The sequence below is a fragment of the Musca domestica genome, unplaced genomic scaffold (assembly GCF_030504385.1).
Source record: "Musca domestica strain aabys unplaced genomic scaffold, Musca_domestica.polishedcontigs.V.1.1 25, whole genome shotgun sequence".
Classification (NCBI taxonomy): Eukaryota; Metazoa; Arthropoda; class Insecta; order Diptera; family Muscidae; genus Musca; species Musca domestica.
This window is the reverse complement of record NW_026712277.1, coordinates 1,826,969-1,851,979: the sequence shown is the minus strand read 5'-3', so window position 1 is coordinate 1,851,979 and position 25,011 is coordinate 1,826,969. Positions and strand designations below refer to the sequence as shown.

Genomic DNA, 25,011 nt, shown 5'->3' with positions numbered 1-25,011 from the left:
TTTTTGAATCTTTCAATAAATGTGGATTTTTTAAAAAATATTTTTTGAATCATTCAATAAACGTGGATTTTTTAAAAAATATTTTTTGACTCATTCAATAAACGTGGATTTTTTAAAAAATATTTTTTGACTCATTCAATAAACGTGGATTTTTTAAAAAAATATTTTTTCAATTAAACAATAAACGTGGATTTTTTAAAAAATATATTTTTTGAATAATTCAATAAACGTGGATTTTTTAAAAAATATATTTTTTGAATAATTCAATAAACGTGGATTTTTTAAAAAAAATATTTTTTGAATAATTCAATAAACGTGGATTTTTTAAAAAAAAATATTTTTTCATTAAAATAATAAACGTGGATTTTTTAAAAAATATTTTTTCATTAAAATAATAAACGTGGATTTTTTAAAAAATATTTTTTCATTAAAATAATAAACGTGGATTTTTTAAAAATTATTTTTTCATCATAACAACAAACGTGGATTTTTTAAAAATTATTTTTTCATCATAACAACAAACGTGGATTTTTTAAAAATTATTTTTTCATCATAACAACAAACGTGGATTTTTTAAAAATTATTTTTTCATCATAACAACAAACGTGGATTTTTTAAAAATTATTTTTTCATCATAACAACAAACGTGGATTTTTTAAAAATTATTTTTTCATCATAACAACAAACGTGGATTTTTTAAAAATTATTTTTTCATCATAACAACAAACGTGGATTTTTTAAAAATATTTTTAAATAATATTAACAAAACGTCGATTTAAAAAAAAAATGTTTTTCAAAGCATTCAATAATCGTGGATTTTTTAAAAAAATATTTCTTCAAAGTAACAACAAACGTGGATTTTTTAAAAAATATTTTTTCAAAGTACCAAACAACGTTGATTTTTTAAAAAAAATATTTTTTCAAAGTACCAAACAACGTGGATTTTTTAAAAAATATTTTTTTCAAAGTACCAAATAACGTTAATTTTTGAAAAAAATAGTTTTTCAAAGTACCAAACAACGTAGATTTTTTTAAAAATATTTTTTTTATCAAAAATCGATTATTTAATTTTTTCTGTATTTTTATATTACCAAAACACCTGCTGCCCATCTTTACATCTGCCCCACAGCTCCTCCACCCTCTCGTGGCTAATGATCCTTATCATTGATTTTCGTTTTCCTTTTTCTTTTTTTGTTGATTTATCCAACAAATTTGTTACCTCTCATTACATTTGTATTTACTTTGTCTCTCTTACACTCTCGCCCACAGGTTTCACCATGTACACCACCTGTGTCATTTGGCTGGCCTTTGTGCCCCTCTACTTTGGGACAGCGAATCATGTACCATTGAGGATAACATCGATGTCCGTGACCATAAGTCTGTCGGCCAGTGTTACGATAGCCTGTTTATTTTCACCCAAGGTAAGTGGTACCTAAATCTATTTTTTCTCAGTAGAAGGATGGGTGGAAGGATGATAAAAACAAATACGAAATTTATGAGGATAATTAGCTTGTATTTGTGCCAATAAATTTGTGTGCGTGCTCATCGAACATAAGGTGTTGAAAAAATAAGGAGAAAAAAAGGAGGAAAACTATAAATTTTGTATTTGGGAAAAAAAGGAGAAGGAAGGATGGTAATGGTTGGGAATATCAAATTAATGTCCTTAAGAAAATTGGATTTTGGTAAATGATAGTTTCAAGCGATAAGTTGGATAATTTGATATTTAAGGGAATAAATTGTATTAAAGAAATGAAAAAGGATTTTAGTTTAGATTTTAAATTTTTTAAAACATATTTTTGGATTTTTTAAAAAATATTTTTTTTCGAGATTTCAATAAATGTGCATTTTTTAAAAATATTTTTTCAAGACTTCAACAAACGTGAATTTTTTAAAAAAATATTAAATTAAAATTTAATTTAATTTTTTTTCAAGTATTCAATAAATGTGGATTTTTTAAAATGTGTATTTTTAAGATTTCAATGAACGTGGATTTTTTAAAAAATATTTTTTTAAGATTTCAATAAACTTGGATATTTTAAAAAATATTTTTTTAAGATTTCAATAAACGTGGATTTTTTAAAAATATTTTTTTCAAGATTTCAATAAACGTGGATTTTTTAAAAATATTTTTTTTTCAAGATTTCAATAAACGTGGATTTTTTTAAAAATATTTTTTTCAAGATTTCAATAAAAGTGGATTTTTTAAAAAGATTTCAATAAAAGTGGATTTTTTAAAAATATTTTTTCAAGATTTCAATAAACGTGGATTTTTTAAAAATATTTTTTTTTCAAGATTTCAATAAACGTGGATTTTTTTAAAAATATTTTTTTCAAGATTTCAATAAAAGTGGATTTTTTAAAAAGATTTCAATAAAAGTGGATTTTTTAAAAAATATATTTTTTTAAGATTTTTTAAACGTGGATTTTTTAAAAAATATTTTTTAAGATTTTAATAAACGTAGATTTTTTAAAAATATATGTTCTTTAAGATTTTAATAAATTTGGATTTGTTAAAAAATATTTTTTAAGATTTTAATAAACGTGGATTTTTTAAAAATATTTTTTTTTAAGATTTTAATAAACGTGGATTTTTTAAAAATATTTTTTATGATTTCGGAAAAAATTGAATTTTTTTAAAAAATATTTTTTATGATTTCAATAAACATCGTTTTTCAAAAAATGTCTGTCCGTGAAAACATTCCATAAAAAATCCCCGATTGGTGGATCTTGGCAAAATAGTTATTTTAAAAATAAAAGTTCAGAGAAGACCTTGGAAAAAATGCCTTTAAAAACCAAATGGAATGAATTTCTTTGGGAAATAAAAATATTCTTCAAAAATCGACGTTAAGTAAGGTCTCTGACAAAAGTCCTAGAAAAATTCCCAGACACGTGGAACATGAAAAAATATTTCTTTAAAAATAGTCAGGTTCAGAAATTCTCGAAGAAAATGTCCTTAAAAATTTGCGTGTGCTGAAGATCGTTGGAAAATTTTTTTTTTCAAAAATCGGCATTAGGCAATGTCTCCGACAAAAATTCCCAGACTCGTGGAATATGGAAAAATATTTCTTTAAAAATAGTCACTTTCAGAGATCCTTGCAAAAATGTCCTTGGAAAAATGTTTAAAAAAAAAAAAACAATTCCACAAAAATTTCCCAAATCGCGAAACTTGGAAAAATATTTCCTTAAAAAATCCACGTTCACGGATATTTGAAAAAAATATAATATATTGAAGGTCCTTGAAAAAAAATATTCTTTCAAAAATCAACGTTAGGCAAGGTCTCTGAAAAAAATCCGAGGAACTTTGAAAAATATTGCTTTTTAAAAAAATCCCGTTCAGAGATTTCTAGAAAAAAATTGAAGGTCCTTGGAAAAAAATATTTTTTATTAAAACGACGTCAGATAGTATCCCTGAACAAATTCCATAAAAAATCCTCAATTTGTGGATCTTGGAAAAATATTTTTACAAAAAAATCCACTTTCAGAGGTCCTTGAAAAATAATCCTCAAAAATTTATGTGGATTGAAGGTCTTTGAAAAAATATTCTTTCAAAAATCGACGTCAGGCAGTGTCCTTGAACTAATACCTCAATTTGTGGAACTTAGAAAAATATTTCTTCAAAAAAATATCCACGTTCAGAGATCCGCGGAAAAAAATCCTTAAAACCCCAAGGCGATTGAAGGTTCTTGGAAAAAATATTCTTTCAAAATCAACATCAGGCAAGGTTCCTCAAAAAAAATTCCCGATTCCGGAACATGGAAAAAATTTCTTTAAAAAATCCACGTTCAGATATTCTTAGAAAAAATACACTTTAAAAATCATGTGGATTGTAGGACCTTGGAAAAAACTAGTCTTTCAAAAATCAATGTAGGGTAAGGTCTCTGAAAAATATTCCACAACAATTCCCCGATTGGAGGATCTTGGAAAAATATTTCTTTCCACGTTCAAAGATCCTTAGAATATATTTCCTTACAAAATCACATGGATTGAGGGTCATTGGAAAAAATATTATTTCAAAAAATCGACGTCAGCCAAGGTTTTAGAAAAAAATCCGTTAAACTTTGAAAAATATTGTTTAAAAAAACACGTTCAGAGATCCGTGGAAAACAACTCCTTAAAAACGCCACGTGGATTAAAGGTCCTTAAAAAAATAAATTCTTTGAAAAATCGAGGTAAAGCAAGGTCTCATAAAAAAATCCGCGGAATTTGAAAAATAAAAACATCGGAGATCATCGGGAAAAGCTCCTTAAAAATCACGTGGATTAGGGTCCTTGGGAAAAAAATAATCTTTCAAAAATCGACGCCAGGCAAGTTCTCTGAAAAAATTCTTCTTTAAAAAAATCAGCTTCCGAGATCTTTAGGAAAAAATTACTTTAAAAACCACGTAGGTTGAAAATCCTTAGAAAAAAAATCTATAAAAAATAGACGTCAGGAGATGTCCTCCAAAAAAAATCCTACCTTGATATTCAAAAATATGATTTTTAATTTTCTCTCTATTTCTCGAACTCTCTAATATTTCTCCTTTTCTCCTCCTCCTTTCTCCTTCTTCCAGCTCTACATAATCCTCATACGCCCCGAGCGCAATGTACGTCAAAGTATGATGCCACCACGCTCGCATATGCATCGTACAGCCAACACGGGACCCTCGTCGATGATGGCAGCCGCTGTGGTCACAGCTGCCACCTGTGCCCAGGAGGAGAAAATCCAAAAACATATCACACCCACCAACACCGAACACAGCAGTGTCAGTCAGAAGAAGAAACTCTGTGAAATGGCCACGCAGACCATAACGATATCGTCGAGCATATTTACGAATTTGGATAGCGGTAGATATCAGCAGATACCCTATGCGGATCAGTATGTGCCAAATAATCACAATACACACAATCACAACGACAAGCAGGAGGTGCTGGAGCAGCATGAGCATGCAAATAGTGCTGTGACAGCCATGGACCTGGTGCGCGGCCATGAGGCCCAGGTGGTGGCGAATAACAACAAAATCAATCAACAACAACATTGTGCGGCGGCCGGTGTCATTTCAAGTGGCCTCAATGGGGTGGCGGTGAGCACGCCCGCTGCGAATCATGTGGTGGCATCTATGCCTCAAACTACAACGACAATGGCGCCCAAATGCAACGAAACGACAACAACAACAACGCACAAAGTCGGCCCAGTGCTGACAACAAGTTTATAGCCTTTGTGCGGAAACTATTATGGCGAAGCACCAGCCACTCCATCAGCCACCTTGGCAGCAGCTGCTGCCATTCTAAGCAACTCCATGAATGTTGAGCAACATGTTGCTGGCAACAATGCTCTCAGCAACTCAGAGATTAGTGAGCAACATGTTGCTGGCAACAAAGAGCCTTTGGCCAATTCAAAGTCTTCGGATAATTTGGTCAGGGGGGCAACGGAAAATGGAAATACTGCCACAGCGGGGGAGTGTGGTAGGACAACAGCCAGCAGTGGTGCTGGTCCTAAGCCTGCCGGCAGCGGCGGCAGCCTCTCGTCATGCTCACGCAATGGCTCCACCAAGGGAGGTTCACAATCCAGTAACAATAATGTAAGTCCTCTTAATCCTCCTCTAAGTCGTGAAAGTAGTACGGGCAAAAAACGTTGCGCCATACCTGTATAGGAGTAGGGGGGAATAAGAAAGAGAGAAAAATAGAGGAAAATAAAAAACCGAACAAAAACATAGGAATGTTGTAAGAAAATACCACAAGGACTTAGGCTAGGATAATAAACAAACAGCAAAAAACCAAGAGAGGAGAAACAAAATAAAAAAATGAGAAAACACACACAAACAAACTACTACAACTACGTACAAATAATAAGAAGAAGATACGTATTCGCTGAAAACGAACTAATCTATTGGCCAATGTAAACAGGAAAAGGAAACAGAAGAATGTAAAAGGAAGTAAACGAAGAAAAAATTTGGAATGAAGAGAGTGGCTATTAACGTCTATTTAAAGAACAAAAATATATAATTTTTTTAATTGATAAAAAATAAAAAAAATAAATAAAAATACGAAATTATTTTCCCATGCTCTTCGTTGGATTTTTTTTCCGTCAGAAACATAAATTTAAAAAATTTCGAAAATTTTTTTCTTAACAAAAATACCCATTTTTAACGAATCTATTTCCTGGCCACTCTCCCCTCCGAAATTTTCCAAATAAATAATCATGTAAATATATATAAAATGTAATGTGACTGCTTTAAAAAAATATTTTTTTAAAATTAAATTAAATATAAATTAAAAAAAAAAGTAAACAAAAATTATATAAACAATATATAATTATGAAGTGTAATTTCAATATATGTTCGAACCAAACTAAGTTTTTTTTTTCACCCAAAAATTAGATAGACCGAAGAAAAACATGTAAATACTTTAGATAAGTTTCGTGTTCTGGAACAATAGAATAATGCTTCCATAATGAAATAAAAATTTAATATTTTTTTTTTTTTTTTTTTTTTTTTGTTAATCAAAATTCCATGAAAAAATATTTAAAAATTACATTAATTAAAAAAAAAATATATTTTAAATTAACAAAAAAATTAATATTTTTTATATCAAATTTAATTTTATTTAATTTTTAATTTCTGCTTATCTGGTCTCTAGGGAGCAAAAAAATCGTTAAATCCATATTTTTTTTTTTTTTTTTTTTTTTGTTATTCAAAATTCCATGAAAAAAAATATTTAAAAATTACATTTTTAAAAAAATATTTTTTTTAAATTAACAAAAAAAAAATAATATTTTTATATCAAATTTAATTGTATTTTATTTTTAATTTCTGGACTCTAGGGAGCAAAAAAATCATTAAATCCATATTTTGTGGTCACTAAGGATTTAAAAAAAAAAATAATTGAAAAAAATACAGTTTCTGGTCCTCAGGAAGCCTTCTAAAATTACTAAAAAATACAAATATTTCTGGTCTTATGGAGGCCTAGATTTTGGGTTAGAAGGAGTCTTACAATATTCTCCAAAAAATAGAAGTTCACTACCTCAAAGAGCCTCATAAAATCTTTTGCAAAATCTTCAAAATCAAATTGTAAGAAAAATCCAACCTTTCTGGCAATTAGGTGGCCTCCTAAAATTTAAAAAAAAAAACCAAGCAAAAAAATCGTTAAATCCATTTTTTGTGGTCACTACGGATTTCAAAAAAAAAAAACATTTGGAAAAATACAGTTTCTGGTCCTCAGGAAGCCTTCTAAAATTACTAAAAAATACCAATATTTCTTGTCTTATGGAGGCCTAGATGGGGACTTCCAATTTTCTCTAAAAAATTAGTTATCCACTACTTCAAAGACCCTCATAATTTTTTTCAAAATCAAAATTTCCTGGTGCCTAGAGAACCTCAAAAGATTTATAAGAAAAAATCCAACTTTTTTGGTCTTTGGGCGGCCTCTAGAAAATATTTAAAATGAATATGAAAAGTAATATTTTTTATATCAGATTTAAGACCTTAAAAATATCTTTTAAAAATATAACAAAGAAGCTTGAAAAGTAGTTAAGAAGGAAAATATTCTTCATAAGAGATTTTCGAAAAATTCTTTTTAAAATCTCCAATTTCAGATACCTAGAAAACCTTGAATAATTTAAAAAAAAAAAACAATTTTTCAATTTTTTCCTCTATAAAAAGCCAAGATTCGGGCTTTAAGAAAGACTTCAAAATATTTTTTAAAATTAAAACGTTTTACAATTTTAGAGACCCCAAACGAGAACATAAACCTATAGAAAAATATTTAAGAAGCCTGCAAAAGTTTTTTTAAAATATACAATTTTTCTGGTCTTAAACCTATAGAAAAAAATTTTTGGAAGCCTCCAAAAGTTCTTTAGAAAATCCACATTGTTTGCTCTTGAAGAAGGTCTTATAATTCCACATTTTGCTGATCTTAAAAAGGGCCTAAAAACATTTAACTTTTCTGGTATTGAAAGAGGCTTCAATAAATGTTGAAGAAAGCCTTAACAATTCTATAAAAAATCAATGTTTGCTGGTCTCGAAGTAGGCTTTTAAAATTCCTGAATGTACCCACGTTTTTGGGTCTCTAAAGTTCTTTAGAAACCCATATTTTTTATCTCTAGAGGTGTCATGAATACTCACATATTCTGGTCTCAAGGGAGTCTCTTATAAAACCAAAAAAAATTTATATTTTCTGGTCTATCGGAAGCCTTAGAAACTATTAAAAAAACATTTTTGAACGCCAAAATGTTCAAAAAAATGTTACAAAATATTTTCAATCTAGTGTTGAAATTTTCTTTACAAATTCTTTAAAAAATCCCCGTTTTCTGGGTTGTAGGTGGCCCTTAAAAATTATTTTAAAAATCCCCGTTTTCTGATTTTTGGCCTCTAAAAATTCTTAAAAAAATCCCCGTTTTCTGGGTTGTAGGTGGCCTCTAAAAATTCTTTAAAAATCCACGTTTTGTGGTCTTTAACTGGCCTCTAAAAATTCTTTAAAAAAAATCCATGTTTTGTGGTCTTTAGGAGGCTTCTAAAAATTCTTTAAAAAATCCACGTTTTCTGGGTTGTAGGTGGCCCTTAAAAATTATTTTAAAAATCCCCGTTTTCTGATTTTTGGCCTCTAAAAATTCTTAAAAAAATCCCCGTTTTCTGGGTTGTAGGTGGCCTCTAAAAATTCTTTAAAAATCCACGTTTTGTGGTCTTTAACTGGCCTCTAAAAATTCTTTAAAAAAAATCCATGTTTTGTGGTCTTTAGGAGGCTTCTAAAAATTCTTTAAAAAATCCACGTTTTCTGGTCTTCAGGAGACCTTAAAGATTCTTTAAAAAAAAACGCTTTTTCTGGTCTTCAGGTGACCTTAAAAAAATCTTTAAAAAATCCATTTTTTCTAGTCCTTAGATGGCCTCTAAAAATTCTTTAATAAATCCACTTTTCTGGCCTCTAACCATGCTTAAAAAATCCAAGTTTAAAAATTCTCTACAAAATCCACGTTTGGTGGCCTTTAAAAATTCTCCAAATAATCCACGTTTTCTGGTCTTTAGGTGGCCTCTAAAAATTCTTTGAAAATCCTCGTTTTCTAGTCTTTAGATGACCCCTAAAAATTCTTTGAAAATCCACATTTTCTGGTCTTTAGGTGGCTTCTACAAATTCTTTGAAAATCCACGTTTCATAGCCTCCAAAAATTCTTTGAAAATCCAAGTTTGATAGCCTCTAAAAATTCTTTGAAAATCCACGTTTCATAGCCTCCAAAAATTCTTTGAAAATCCAAGTTTGATAGCCTCTAAAAATTCTTTGAAAATCCACGTTTCATAGCCTCCAAAAATTCTTTGAAAATCCAAGATTGATAGCCTCTAAAAATTCTTTAAAAAAATCCACGTTTGGTGGCCCTTAAAAATCCAAAAAAAATTTCTAGACATTTGGTCTTTAGGTGGCCTCTAAAAATTTTATAAAATATCCACTCTTGATGGCCTCTATGAAACCTCTTAAAATTCTTTAAAAAATCCACGTTTTCTGATCCTTAGCTGACCTCTAAAAATTCTTTAAAAAATCCTCCTTTTCTGGTCCTTAGCTGGCCTCTAAAAAATCTTTAAAAAAATCTACGTTTTCTGATCTTTAGGCGACCTTTAAAAATTCTTTATAAAATCCACGTTTTCTAGTCTTTAGGTGTCCTCTAAAAATTCTTAAAAAAAATCCACATTTTGCGGTCCTTAAGTGACCTCTAAAATTTTTTTAAAAATCCGCGTTCGATGACCTCTAAAAATTCCTTATAAAATCCACTTTTGGTGGCCTAAAAAATTCTTTAAAAAATTCACGTTTTCTGGTTTTGAAGGAGGCTTTACTATTATTATCACAAATCCATGAAATCTTGACTTGGAGGAGTCTTTAGACATTTTTTAAAAAAATCCACGTTTTCTGGTCTTTAGGTGGCTTCTAAAAATTCTTTAAAAAATCCACTTTTTCTGGTCTTTAGGTGGCCTCTACATTTTTTTTAAATCCACGTTTTTTTGGTCTTTAGATGGCCTTCAAAAATTCTTTTAAAAAAATCCACATTTTCTGGTCTTTAGATGGCCTTTAAAAATTCTTAAAAAGATCCACATTTTCTGGTCTTTAGGTGGCCTTTAAAAATTCTTAAAAAGATCCGCGTTTTCTGACCTTTTAATTTTTTTTCAGTAACAAATCCACATTTTCCGGCCTTGAAGGCGGCTTGAAAATTTCCAGTTTTCTGGTTCTGAGGTAGCCTTAAAACATATTTTAGGGTATCTAAAAATTCATGTTTTCTAATCTCTTTTTGGTTTTGGTCTTTAGAGCCCTAAGAGGTCCATGAAAATCGATTTTTGAATTTTTTTACTTATTTATTTTTTTAGTTTAAAAAATTGACAATTTAATTTGTTGTGTTACTTATGAGCCCGGTAACATAATGAATAAAATTGTTAATGAAACAATAAAAGGAAGCTACTGTATTTAAATTTTTGAAAAAAAAAAACAACAACATAGCTCAATATCAAAACTATAACACTTCCAAAAAACAAAAATATTAAATTAATTTTTTGTATATAACTAAATAAATACAATGTAAATAATATAAAAAATTAATAAAATTGTTAAATGTTAAATATTGTGCCACTGTAATAGAGCCTAAAAATATTATATTAAAATTCTCAAAACTATTTCAAGTTTTTTTTTTTTCAAAAAAAAAAATTATAATTAAATAAAAAATTAAAAAAAAATAATTTTTATTTCACAACACTATATATATTATTTTATTTAAATTAAAAAAAATTATTATTATTTTTTTTGTTTTGTTTTGTTTTTTTTTTTTTTTTTTTTTTTTTTTTTTGTAAGTTATCCCGAACAAGAAAAAATATTATTTTCCAAGATCTTCCATAACAAAATATTGTTTTCAAATGTATATAAAAAATATTTAAATTTTTTTTCTCTATATAGATAATAATGTGTAAAAAAATAAATCTTTACTAAATATATGATTATATAGGCTTACAAAAAAATGTTGGTTGGGTTAAATAGATTTTTTTAATAAATTAAAAAAATATCTAAATTATAATTTTTTATAAAGGCTTATACATAAAAGCTAAGCGAAATTTCAATGCAAATGAGGTTAAATATATAAAAATAAAAATTATTATTAGGAAAAATAACTATAAAATTGTACATAAACTCACAGGAGTCTAACCAGTTATAAAAAATATATAACAAAATATATTTAAAAAAAATAAATAATTTTCACACCATGTATACTCTAAATTTCCAAACAAAAAAGAATCAAAATAGTTTTAAATTTTCAAAAAAAAATATTCGAAAAAAAATTAAAAATAAATTAAATAAATAAAAACTACCAAACAAAAAAATCACTGCGCAACAACCAATAGTACAGAAAACGCATAACGAATATTTAATAAAATATATTTATTAATTAAATTTAATTAAAAAAAAAAATAAAAAAAACAAACAAACACATATGAACGACAAATTGATATTGTTATAATAGCTATTGTTAATGTGTATAACAAAATTGATTTAAAAAAATTAAATACCCGAGTAACTAATTCGATAATAGGTTTACTTATATATAGAGAGAGAGACACATATATGTATGTATATTCGTGTGTATAAAAAAAAAAAACAAAAAACAAATATTTATTTACATTTCATGTTAGCTATAAGAGCTCGTATTTATACATAAATAAGTATTGTGAAATGTGTGAGACCGAATATGAATAATGTGAACAAATAAAAAAACATAAATAAATAAATAAAAATAATATTAAAAAAAAATAAAATGAAATACATAAACTATAAGAAACAAAAAAAACAACATCTCTAAGATATTATATAATAAAGAAATTTAATATTGAAATAAATAAATAAAAACAAAATGAATGTATTCACAAAAATATAAAAAATATGATTTTTAATTTTGGGGAAAAAAATTGGAAAAGGTAAGAAAAAATCATAAAAATTCCCTTGAAAGCTGCGAAAAAACTTCGTCTATAAAAATCCACTTTTGGTGGACTCTAAAAATTCTTTAAAAATCTAAAAATTCTTAAAAAAATCCACGTTTGGTGGACTCTAAAAATTCTTTAAAAAAATCTACGTTTGGTGGACTCTAAAAATTTCTTAAAAAATCCATGTTTTCTGGCCTCTAAAAATTCTTTAAAAAAATCCACGTCTTGCGGTCTTTAGGTGGCCTCTAAAAATTCTTTAAAAAAATCCACGTCTTGCGGTCTTTAGGTGGCCTCTAAAAATTCTTTAAAAAAATCCACGTCTTGCGGTCTTTAGGTGGCCTCTAAAAATTCTTTAAAAAAATCCACGTCTTGCGGTCTTTAGGTGGCCTCTAAAAATTATTTAAAAAATCCACGTTTTCTGGCCTCTAACAATTCTTTAAAAAATCCACGTTTTCTGGCCTCTAAAAATTCTTTAAAAAAATCCACGTCTTGCGGTCTTTAGGTGGCCTCTAAAAATTATTTAAAAAATCAACGCTTTCTGGTCTTTAGGCGGCCTCTAAAAATTCTATAAAAAATCCACATTTTGTGGTCATTAGGTGGACTCTAAAAATTCTTTAAAAAATCAACTTTTAAAGGCCTCTAAAAATTCTATAAAAAATCAACTTTTAAAGGCCTCTAAAAATTCTATAAAAATTCAAATTTTTTGGTCCTTAGGTGGCCTCTAAAAATTCTTTAAAAAATCCACGTCTTGCGGTCTTTAGGTGGACTCTAAAAATTTTTTAAAAAATCCAAGTTTTGTGGTATTAAGGTGGCCTCTAAAAATTCTTTATAAAATTCACTTTTTGTGGCCTCTAAAAATTCTTTAAAAAGTCCACGTTTTCTGGTCGTTAGGTGGCCTCTAAAAATTCTTTAAAAAGTCCACGTTTTCTGGTCGTTAGTGGCCTCTAAAAATTCTTTAAAAAATCCACGTTTTCAGGTCTTTGAGAGGCCTCTAAAAATTCTTTAAAAAATCCACGTTTTCTGGTCTTTGGGAGGCCTCTAAAAATTCTTTAAAAAATCCACGTTTAGTGGTCTTTAAGTGGCTTCAAAAAATTATTTAAAAAATTCACGTTTTCTGGTCCAAAAGAGGCCTATAAATATTCTATAAAAAATCCACGTTTTCTGGTCCAAAAGAGGCCTCTAAAAATTCTTTAAAAAATCCACGTTTTCTGGTCCAAAAGAGGCCTCTAAAAATTCTTTAAAAAATCCACGTTTTCTGGTCCAAAAGAGGCCTCTAAAAATTCTTTAAAAAATCCACGTTTTCTGGTCCAAAAGAGGCCTCTAAAAATTCTTTAAAAAATCCACGTTTTCTGGTCCAAAAGAGGCCTCTAAAAATTCTTTAAAAAATCCACGTTTTCTAGTCCATAAGAGGCCTCTAAAAATTCTTTAAAAAATCCACGTTTTCTGGTCTTTAGGTGGCCTCTAAAAATTCTTTAAAAAATCCACGTTTTCTGGTCTTTAGGTGGCCTCTAAAAATTCTTTAAAAAATCCACGTTTTCTGGTCTTTAGGTGGCCTCTAAAAATTCTTTAAAAAATCAACGTTTTCTGGTCTTTCGAAGGCCTCTTAAAATTCTTTAAAAAATCCACGTTTTCTGGTCTTTAGGTGGCCTCTAAAAATTCTTTAAAAAATCCACGTTTTCTGGTCTTTAGGTGGCCTCTAAAAATTCTTTAAAAAATCCACGTTTTCTGGTTTTTAGGTGGGCTCTAAAAATTCTTTAAAAAATCCACATTTTCTGGCCTTTAGGTGGTCTCTAAAAATTCTTAAAAAAATTTATTTCTATTTTTTAATGTATTTCCCTTAAAATGCTTTAGTTCATCCCAAAATTAATTTCCCTTCAATACCAGGGCTTCTCCTGCCTCCAAAGACAACAATTTCGCCGATATGGGTATACCCGAATATTTGTTGGAATTTGAGCTGCTCAATACCACGCTCATGGATGTGGGCAGGGTAGAGTCGAAATTATCCAATAAATTTGCATTTTTGGTGGCCTCACCAAAGTTGGCCACCAAAACGAGGGTGTCTTCTCCCGACAAGTATCTGAAATAAAAATTGAAAAAATTAACAATTTTCCAAAAAAAAAATTCTCTGAATTTCCATCCACCTCTTCAGCACAAACACCCCCTCATCGAGGGCTTTGTATTTATATGCTCCCTGCTGCAGGGTCTTTGAAGTCTTCCTCATCTTCACCAACTCCTTGTAGATTTTCAAATGTGATTTATCTGCCGCCAATTCCATTGCCACATTAACCGTCTTATAGTCTCCGGCCAGCGGTAGCCATGTCTTGCTGCCCTCCGAAAAGCCGGCATTTTTCTCTGCACTCCATTGAAAGGGTGTGCGACAGGGATCGCGGGTAAATTTCTCATAGATTTCGGGACTGGAATTACAGGCTGCCGGATCCACGGTGTCCTCCCAAGATATTTCCCCGTCAGTCATGCCCAGCTCCTCGCCCTGATAGGTGACACTGGCTCCGGGTAGGAGCATGACCAACATATTCATGGCATCAATATTGCGTTGGCCATAACGGCTGGCTGCCCTACGGCGATCATGGTTACCGGTTACCCAGTTGGCAGTCCTCCCGGCGGGCATTTGACTGAGCCAATCATCGACAGCTTTTTGCACATCTGCGGCTGTGAAGTCGGTATCCACTTCGGTTATTAAATTGAAATTGAAGGGCAAATGGGCCCCCTCGGTGCTGGAGTTGCCGTACATTTGCATGGTAAACCAGGCCGGGGCATAGGTTTCGATAAGCAACACCCTGGTATCACCTCCATGGATCCTCTGGTGGTCATCCATTACCCTACGCCACTGATAGACCATGTCAATGGTTTCGGGTTGATTTTCTATGAGATCGGTTTTCAAATAGGTCCTATCCTCCTTGTCAGTGGTTACCCCGCTCACCTCCTCATCAGGATAAATGCCATCGGCGTTGGGTTCTACTTCGAAGAGCACGGGAACGGCATCAATGCGAAAACCAGCCACACCCTGATCCAGCCAATATCTGAGGACCCGCTTCATTTGCTCCACCACCGCCGGGTTGCGATAATTCAAATCCGGCTGTTGGACCGTAAATTGGTGAAGATAATATTGTTGCCTTTGGTCATTCCATTCCCAGGCACTGCCTCGAAACGATTGCAGCCAATTACTGGGTGGTTGCCTCTGACCCTTCTCATCTGTCTTGGCATTGGCCCAGACATAAAAATCCTCATAGCCCCGCTCACGATTCACCGATTTCTTGAACCACTCACTTTCATTGCTCGAATGATTCGGAACAAAATCCAAAATTATTTTCAAATCCAATTCCTTGGCCTTGGCAATTAGTTCCCGGAAATCATCCAGGGTACCATACTCTGGTTGGATTTCGAAAAAGTTGGAGATGTCATAGCCGAAATCGACCATGGGTGAGGCAAAAATGGGCGAAAGCCAGGCCGCTGTCACCCCAATATCCTTGAGATACTCCAGTTTGGAGGTGATGCCCTTCAAATCACCAATGCCATCACCATCGGAATCCTTAAAGGATCTGGGGTAGATTTGATAAAATTGGGCCGTTTGCCACCATTCTTTGGTCACCTCGGCTACAGTGGGATCCTTGCATTGCTGGGATGGCCCAGCCATCAATGCCAGCAGCGCGGCGATGATATAGCGCACCACCAATCGTTGGAACATTTTTATTAGACTAACGCTTCTCGCCACCTCTGAAGGGGGTTTTTATAACCTTCACTTCCATGTGGAGTGAATTTCGAAATGACATGCTATTTGATTTTGAATTATCATTTCAGATAATTGCCATTGAAAACCCGATAAATCCTCTCACAGCCAGCTGAAGTTTATGGCAAACAATGGCAGAACGCTTAACAAAATATCTGGGCAAATAAAAAAATCGCATGAGGGAGGAGCAAAAAATACGAAAAAAAAAATAAAGAGTCGCCCAACTTGTGTTTTTTAAAGATTTTTTCGTGGCGCCCAACGTGGATTTTTTAAAGAATTTTTAGAGGCCACGAAATGTTGATTTTTTAAAGAATTTTTTTGAGACCGCATTAAGACCAGGAAATACGGATATTATTATCATTTTTAGAGGCCTCCCAAAGACCAGAAAAAGTGGATTTTGACAAGAATTTTTAGAGGCCTCCCAAAGACCAGAAAACGTGGATTTTTTTAAGAATTTTGGACCACAAAACGTGGATTTTTAAAGAATTTTTAGGGGCCACCTACAACTCAGATCTGGTGGATTTTTTAAAGAATTTTTAGAGGCCACCTAAAGACCGCAAAACGTGGATTTTTTAAAGAATTTTTAGAGGCCACCTAAAGACCACAAAACGTGGATTTTTTATTGAATTTTTGGAGGCCTCCCAATGACCAGAAAACTTCGATTTTTTAAAAATTTTCAAAGGTACTTTAAAGACCAGAAAACGTGGATTTTTTAAAGAATTTTTAGAAGCCACCTACAGATCAGAAATGTGATTTTTTTAAGAATTTTTAGAGGTCACCTACAACTCAGATCTGGTGGATTTTTTAAAGAATTTTTAGAGGCAACCTAAAGACCTGGAAACGTGGATTTGTTAAAGAATTTGTAGAGGCCAGACCAGAAAGACCAGAGCCAAAGACCAGAAACGTGGATTTTTTTAAAGAATTTTTAGAGGCCTCCCAAAGACCAGAAGACGTAGATTTCTTTAAGAATTTTTAGAGGCTAGCTAAGGACCATATAACGTGGGGTTTTTCAGTGAATTTTTAGAGGCCTCCCAAAGACCAGAAAAGGTGGATTTTTTAAAGAATTTTTAGAGGCCAGTTAAGGACCAGAAAACGTGGATTTTTTAAAGAATTTTTAGAGGCCAGTTAAGGACCAGAAAACGTGGATTTTTTAAAGAATTTTAAAAGCCTCCCAATGACCAGAAAACGTGGATTTTTTAAAGAATTTTTAGAAGCCTCCCAACTACAAGAAAACGTGGATTTTTTAAAGAATTTTTAGAGGCCACCAGAAAACGTGGATTTTTTAAAGAATTTTTAGAGGCCACCAGAAAACGTGGATTTTTTAAAGAATTTTTAGAGGCCACCAGAAAACGTGGATTTTTTAAAGAATTTTTAGAGGCCAGTTAAGGACCAGAAAACGTGGATTTTTTAAAGAATTTTAAAAGCCTCCCAATGACCAGAAAACGTGGATTTTTTAAAGAATTTTTAGAGGCCACCTAAAGACCAGAAAACGTAGATTTTTTAAAGAATTTTTGGAGGCCACCTAAAGACCAGAAAACGTGGATTTTTAAAGAATTTTTTTAAGGCCAACTAAAGACCAGAAAACGTGGATTTTTAAAGAATTTTTATGGGCCTCCCAAAGACCAAAAAAGGGGATTTTTTTAAAGAATTTTTAAAGACCTCCCAAAGACCACAAAACGTGGATTTTTTAAAGAATTTTTAGATGCCACATAAGGACCAGAAAACGCGGATTTTTTAAAGAATTTTTAGAGGCCTCCCAAAGACCAGAAAACGTGGATTTTTGAAAGAATTTTTAGAGGCCATCTAAAGACCAGAAAACGTGGATTTTTTAAAGAATTTTTAGAGGCCATCTAAAGACCAGAAAACGTGGATTTTTTAAAGAATTTTTAGAGGCCATCTAAAGCCCAGAAAACGTGGATTTTTTAAAGAATTTTTAGAGGCCATCTAAAGCCCAGAAAACGTGGATTTTTTAAAGAATTTTTAAAGGCCTCCCAATGACCAGAAAACGTGGATTTTTTAAAGAATTTTTAAAGGCCTCCCAATGACCAGAAAACGTGGATTTTTTAAAGAATTTTTAAAGGCCTCCCAATGACCAGAAAACGTGGATTTTTTAAAGAATTTTTAAAGGCCTCCCAATGACCAGAAAACGTGGATTTTTTAAGGGATTTGTAAAGGCCTTTGAAGGACCAGAAAACGTTGATTTTTAAAGAATTTTTAAAGGCCACCTACTGATCAGAAAACGTGGATTTCTTAAAGAATTTTTAAAGGCCGCTTACAGATCAGAAAACGTGGATTTTTTAAAGAATTTTTAGAGGCCACCCAAAGATCAGAAAATGTGGATTTTTTAAAGAATTTTTAGAGGCTTCCCAATGACCAGAAAATGTGGATTTTTTAAAGGCCTCCCAATGACCAGAAAACGTGGATTTTTTAAAGAATTTTTAAAGTCCTCCCAATGACCAGAAAACGTGGATTTTTTAAAGAATTTTTAAAGGCCTCCCAATGACCAGAAAACGTGGATTTTTTAAAGAATTTTTAGAGGCCTCCCAATGATCAGAAAATGTGGATTTTTTAAAGAATTTTTAAAGGACTCCCAATGACCAGAAAACGTAGATTTTTTAAGAATTATTAAAGGCCTCCCAATGACCAGAAAACGTGGATTTTTTAAATAATTTTTAAAGGCCTCCCAATGACCAGAAAACGTGGATTTTTTAGAGGCCACCTAAAGACCAAAAATAGAGGATTTTATAGAATTTTTGCAGAGACCAAAATTCCCAGATTTTTTAAAGGCCCCTAAGACCAGAAATCGAGGATTTTTTATAGAATTTTTGGAGGCTCTCAGGAGTCTAGAAATCCCAGATTTTTAGAAGCCCCCTAAAGACCAGAAATCGAGGATTTTTATAGAAGTTTTGGAGGCTCTCAGGAGACAAGATTTTTTTAGAGGCCAACTATTATTTGTTTATTTTTTTATTTTGTTTTTTTTTTTAATATTTTTATTTTTATTGCGCAAGGTTCTCTCCCATTCAAGATTTCTGTTATGGAGGCACTCCATAATTACCACTTAAAGACAGATTAGCTGTCACATTATCACTTCATCAAAACACATTGATTTCCTAGTACTCACACTTCTTCCATTTCAAAACTTGAGATTATTTTATTTTTTCTTCCCCTTGGGCGCCATATATAAGTGCGACACAGACCCCCATTAGGTAAAAGTAAAAATGGAGAAAAGACAAAGGCCAAACGTTTTTCTACTCCTCATAGGCCTTCTGTCCTTGGGACTGCCAACTTCGAAATCATGTCAGGAAATGACGAACTCCGAAGTCACCCAAGATTGGTGGCAATCGGCTCAATTTTATCAAATCTATCCCCGATCCTTTATGGATTCCGATGGTGATGGCATTGGAGATTTGAAAGGCATTGCTTCAAAATTGCAATATCTCAAAGATATTGGGGTGACGGCGGCCTGGCTATCGCCCATCTATACCTCGCCTATGGTGGACTTTGGTTATGACATTTCCAACTTTTTTGACATCCAACCGGAATATGGCACCCTGGAGGATTTCAGGCAACTAATTGCCAAGGCCAAGGAATTGGGTTTGAAAATCATTTTGGATTTTGTACCCAATCATTCGAGTACTGAAAATGAGTGGTTCAAGAAGTCGGTAAATCGTGAGCGGGGCTATGAAGACTACTATGTGTGGTCCAATGGCAAGGTGGATGAAAATGGCCAAAGGCAACCGCCCAGCAATTGGTTGTCCGGTTTTCGTGGTAGTGCCTGGCAATGGAATGACCAACGGCAGCAATACTATCTCCATCAATTTGCGGTACAGCAAGCCGATCTGAATTATCGCAATCCCGATGTGGTGGACCAAATGAAGAGGGTCCTCAGATATTGGCTAGACATGGGGGTGGATGGTTTTCGCATCGATGCTGCCACTTTGCTTTTTGAGGCCCAGCCAGATGAGAATGGCATCTATCCCGACGAGGAGGTAAGTGGTCTGACCGATGACAAGGAGGACAGGAATTACTTGAAAATGGAAAAGGTGGATCTGCAACCCGAGTCCATTGACATGATCTATCAATGGCGCCAGGTGATGGATGATTATCAAAGGATACATGGTGGTGAGACGAGGGTTCTACTCATCGAAACCTATGCCCCCATGTGGTATACCATGCAAATGTATGGCAACTCTACCACCAAAGGAGCAGAGTTGCCATTCAATTTTAATTTAATTACCGAAGTGGATACCGGCTTCACAGCAGGAGATGTTCAAAAGGCGGTCGATGATTGGCTAACAAAAATGCCTGCTGGGGGCACTGCCAATTGGGTGATTGGTAATCATGATAGGCGCAGGGCATCCAGCCGTTATGGCCAACATAACATTGATGCCATGAATATGTTGGTAATGATGCTGCCCGGGGCCAGTGTCACCTATCAGGGCGAGGAGCTAGGCATGACTGATGGCGTGATATCTTGGGAGGACACTGTGGATCCGGCAGCCTGTAACTCTAATCCTGAGATTTTTGAGAATCTCACACGTGATCCCTGTCGCACCCCCTTCCAATGGAGATCGGCGAAAAATGCCGGCTTTTCGGAGGGAAACAAGACATGGCTACCCTTGGCCGGGGACTATAAGACGGTCAATGTGGAAATGGAATTGGCGGCGAATAAGTCGCATTTGAAAATCTACAAGGACTTGGTGCAGTTAAGGAGGGCCTCAAAGACCCTGCAACAGGGAGCCTATAAATATAAGGCCCTCAATGATGGGGTTTTTGTGCTGAAAAGGTGGGAGGGGGTTATTTTATTTATTTTCCAAAAATTATTTATTTTTCTAATTTTTAGGTACTTAGCGGGAGAGGAAACCCTGCTATTCGTGGCCAATTTCGGTGAGGGATCCTATAGCGTAAATGCATTGGAAAATTTCGATACCACCCTGCCTTCGTCGATGAATGTAAAAATCAGCAGTCTGGACTCAAAGAAATATGCCGGAATTCCTGTGAATCTTGATAAGATTGCTCTAGAGGCTGGAGAGGCCTTGGTTTTAGGAACGAAATAAAATTCGAAAAATTAAAAGAAGATTGTAAAGTTATTAAAAAAATAAAAAAATATAAAGACCTGTAACAGAGCCTGTAAAGACCTTTAGAGGCCAACAAACGTGAATTTTTTAAAGAATTTTTAGAGGTCATCAAACGTGGAATTTTTAAATAATTTTTAGAGGCCAACAAACTTGAATTTTTTTCAGGATTTTCAAAGGCCATCTAAAGACAAGAAAACGTGGATTTTTTATAAAATTTTTAGAGGCCACACAAGGACCAGAAAACGTAGATTTTTTAAATAATTTTTGAAGGCCACCTAAAGACCAGGAAACGTGGATTTTTTAAAGAATTTTTAGAGGCCACCTAAAGACCAGAAAACGTGGATTTTTTAAAGAATTTTTAGAGGCCACCTAAAGACCAGAAAACGTGGATTTTTTAAAGAATTTTTAGATGCCACCTAAAGACCAGAAAACGTGGATTTTTTAAAGAATTTTAGAGGCTACCTAAAGACCAGAAAACGTGGATTTTTAACGAATTTTCAAAGGTCCTCTAAAGGCCAGGAAACATGATTTTTTTAAAGAATTTTCAAAGACCCTCTAAAGGCCAGGAAACATAGATTTTTTAAAGAATTTTCAAAGACCCTCTAAAGGCCAGGAAACGTGGATTTTTAAAAGAATTTTTAAAGACCCTCTAAAGGCCAGAAAACGTGGATTTTTTAAAGAATTTTCAAAGACCCTCTAAAGGCCAGGAAACGTGGATTTTTTAAATAATTTTTAGAGGCCACCTACAACCCATAAAACGTGGATTTTTTAAATAATTTTTAGAGGCCACCTAAAGACCAGAAAACGTGGATTTTTTAAAGAATTTTTAGAGGTCACCTAAAGACCTGAAAACGTGGAATTTTTAAATAATTTTTAGAGGCCACCTAAAGACCTGAAAACGTGGAATTTTTAAAGAATTTTTAGAGGCCACCTAAAGACCAGAAAACATGGATTTTTAAAGAAATTTCAAAGACCCTCTAAAGGCCAGGAAACGTGTATTTTTAAAAGAATTTTTAAAGACCCTCTAAAGGCCAGAAAACGTGGATTTTTTAAAGAATTTTCAAAGACCCTCTAAAGGCCAGGAAACGTGGATTTTTTAAATAATTTTTAGAGGCCACCTACAACCCATAAAACGTGGATTTTTTAAATAATTTTTAGAGGCCACCTAAAGACCAGAAAACGTGGATTTTTTAAAGAATTTTTAGAGGTCACCTAAAGACCTGAAAACGTGGAATTTTTAAATAATTTTTAGAGGCCACCTAAAGACCAGAAAACGTGGATTTTTTAAAGAATTTTTAGAGGCCACCTAAAGACCAGAAAACGTGGATTTTTTAAAGAACTTTTAGAGGCCACCTAAAGACCAGAAAACGTGGATTTTTTAAAGAATTTTTAAAGGTCGCCCAAAGACCAGAAAACGTGGATTTTTTAAAGAATTTTTAAAGGTCGCCCAAAGACCAGAAAACGTGGATTTTTTAAAGAATTTTTAGAGGCCACCAAACGTGGATTTTTTCTTGGTTTTCTGGTTCTTATCCTCCCACAAATATCCTCCCACAAATAAATTCCTCTTTAAGATCTTTTTTTTTAATTCTTACCCGAAGCCTTTTACCAAACTTCCGAAAAAAAAGTTGCACACACCAAGGGACAGGGTCAGACATGTGTGTCTTAAAAACTTCTCACCACCAGTTACTTTTCTCTTCTTTGCCCAAAAATTTGCCACAAAATCTAATTTTGGGTATCTGAATGCCGGAGTATGGCATTCGCCGTTATCAACTTTCAACGCCAGTCTATTTTTCGATATGTTAATTCATTAAAAGGATAACACGGTGAAAAAATTCACAGCCACTCTTCAACTGCAAATTTTGTCCTTAGGCAGTGTTTAGCGAAGAAGAAAAAGAAATTGTTGTTGGCCCAACAACAAATAAAGACTAATGTTCGAAGAATCTCTGGGGATTTTTTTTTTTTGTTTTTCTCGTGTTTTTCGTGGGGTAATTAAAAAAGGTCGTCGATTGAAGTTGAAGGCTTCTTCAAGTTTATTTTTTGGTCGAAGAGAGGGAAGGGGTGATTTGAGGTGGGGGTTTGAGTTGCGACACGTGGTATTCACTTGGTATACAAATTGAATGAAGAGTGTTGTGTTGAATTTTAAAGAAATTTGCAGGGAAGTTTGAGTGAAAGGTAAATAATTTAAGGAATTTGTCTTCAAGGACTTTTTTTTTTAATTTTTTTTTATCGATTTAATTAAATGTGGATTTTTTAAAAAATTATTTTTCCAAGATTTCAGTAAACGTGGATTTTTTAAAAATTATTTTTCCAACATTTCAAAAATCGAGGATTTTTAAAAAATTATTTTTCCAAGATTTCAATAAACGTGGATTTTTTAAAAATTATTTTTTCGTGATTTCAATGAACGTGGATTTTTTAAAAATTATTTTTTCGTGATTTCAATGAACGTGGATTTTTTAAAAATATTTTTTTCAATGAAACAATTAACGTGGACTTTTTAAAAATTATTTTTCCAATGTTGCAATAAACGTGGATTTTTTAAAAATATTTTTTTCAATGAAACAATAAACGTGGATTTTTTAAAAATTATTTTTTTTTTCAATGAAACAATTAACGAGGATTTTTAAAAATTATTTTTTCTCAATGAAACAATTAACGTTGTTTTTTTAAAAACTATATTTTTCAATGAAAAAATTAAAGTGGATTTTTAAAAAAATATATTTTTCAATGAAACAATTAACGTGGATTTTTTAAAAATTATTTTTTTTTAAGATTTTCATAAACGTGTTTTATTTAAATTATTTTTTTTAAGATTACCATAAACGTGGATTTTTTAAAAATTATTTTTTTAAGATTCCCATAAACGTGGATTTTTTAAAAATTATTTTTCTAAGATTTCAGTAAACGTGGATTTTTTAAAAATTATTTTTTTTCAAGATTCCAATAAACGTGAATTTTTTTATATTTTTTTTTTCAAGATTCCAAGAAACGTGGAGTTTTTAAAAATTATTTTTTCATCTTTTTAGTAGACGTGGAGTTTTTAAAAATTATTTTTTCATCTTTTTAGTAGACGTGGAGTTTTTAAAAATTATTTTTTCATGATTTCAATAGACGTGAATTTTTTAAAAATTATTTTTTCATCTTTTTAGTAGACGTGGATTTTTTAAAAATTATTTTTTCAAGATTTCAATAAACGTGAATTTTTTAAAAATTATTATTTCATGATTTCAATAAACGTGGATTTTTTAAAAATTATTTTTTCATGATTTCAATAAACGTGGATTTTTAAAAAAATATCTTTTTAATATTCCACTAAACGTGGATTTTTTAAAAATTATTTTTCCAAGATTTCAATAAACACGGATTTTTTAAAAATTATTTTTTCAAGATTTCAATAAACGTGAATTTTTTAAAAATTATTATTTCATGATTTCAATAAACGTGGATTTTTTAAAAATTATTTTTTCATGATTTCAATAAACGTGGATTTTCTAAAAATTATTTTTTTAAGATTCCAATATATGCGAATGTCTTAAAAATTATTTTTTCAAGATTTCAAAAAAACGTGGATTTTTAAAAAAATATTTTTCCAAGATTTCAATAAACGTGGATTTTTTAAAAATATTTTTCCAAGATTTCAATAAACGTGGATTTTTTAAAAAATATTTTTCCAAGATTTCAATAAACGTGGATTTTTTAAAAAATATTTTTCAAAGATTTCAATAAACGTGGATTTTTAAAAAAAATATTTTTTTAATATTTCAATTAACGTGGATTTTTTAAAAAATATTTTTTCAAACTACCAACAAACGAGGATCTTTAAAAAAAATATTTGTTCATGATTTCAATAAACTTGGATTTTTTAAAAGTTTTTCTTTTCCATGATTTTAGTAGACGTGGATTTTATAAAAATTTATTCTCATGATTTTAGTAGAGGTGGATTTTTTAAAAGTTTTTCTTTTTCATGATTTTAGTAAACGTGGTTTTTTTAAAAATTATTTTTTCATGATTTTAGTAGACGTGGATTTTTTAAAAATTTATTTCCAAGATTTCACTAAACGTGGATTTTTTAAAAATTATTTTTTCATGATTTTAGTAGACGTGGATTTCTTAGAAATTATTTTTCATGATTTTAGTATACGTGGATTTTTGAAAAATTATTTTTCATGATTTTAGTAGACGTGGATTTCTTAGAATTTTTTTTTTCATGATTTTAGTAGACGTGGATTTTTTTAAAAATTATTTTTTCATGATTTTAGTAGACGTGGACT

General features: G+C 31.5%; 3 protein-coding genes across 3 annotated transcripts in view; 2 read left to right on the top strand and 1 right to left on the bottom strand.

The window, feature by feature from the left end:
• Window positions 1-5,218, top strand: part of LOC101895209 (metabotropic glutamate receptor 2) — a 96,036-nt gene extending 90,818 nt beyond the window's left edge. The window contains exons 15-16 of the mRNA XM_020037518.2: window positions 1,270-1,421; window positions 4,550-5,218. Of these exons, the coding sequence (XP_019893077.2) occupies window positions 1,270-1,421; window positions 4,550-5,191 (794 nt within the window). The 3' untranslated portion in view covers window positions 5,192-5,218. The remainder of the gene's footprint in view (window positions 1-1,269; window positions 1,422-4,549) is intronic.
• Window positions 5,219-13,763: 8,545 nt separating this feature from the next.
• LOC101894876 (maltase A1-like) lies at window positions 13,764-15,658 on the bottom strand. The gene is made up of 2 exons (XM_005185607.4): window positions 14,059-15,658; window positions 13,764-13,994 (listed from the first exon to the last, which is right to left on the bottom strand). Exons 1-2 carry the CDS (start codon window positions 15,618-15,620, stop codon window positions 13,781-13,783), a joined length of 1,776 nt encoding a protein of 591 aa, XP_005185664.3. The 5' UTR covers window positions 15,621-15,658; the 3' UTR covers window positions 13,764-13,780.
• A 3,222-nt stretch (window positions 15,659-18,880) lies between these two features.
• On the top strand, window positions 18,881-20,764 carry LOC101895039 (maltase A1-like). Its single transcript, XM_005185608.4, has 2 exons — window positions 18,881-20,448; window positions 20,506-20,764. The coding sequence occupies exons 1-2, from the start codon at window positions 18,881-18,883 to the stop codon at window positions 20,717-20,719; spliced, it is 1,782 nt and encodes a 593-aa protein (XP_005185665.2). The 3' UTR covers window positions 20,720-20,764.
• Window positions 20,765-25,011: the final 4,247 nt, after the last annotated feature.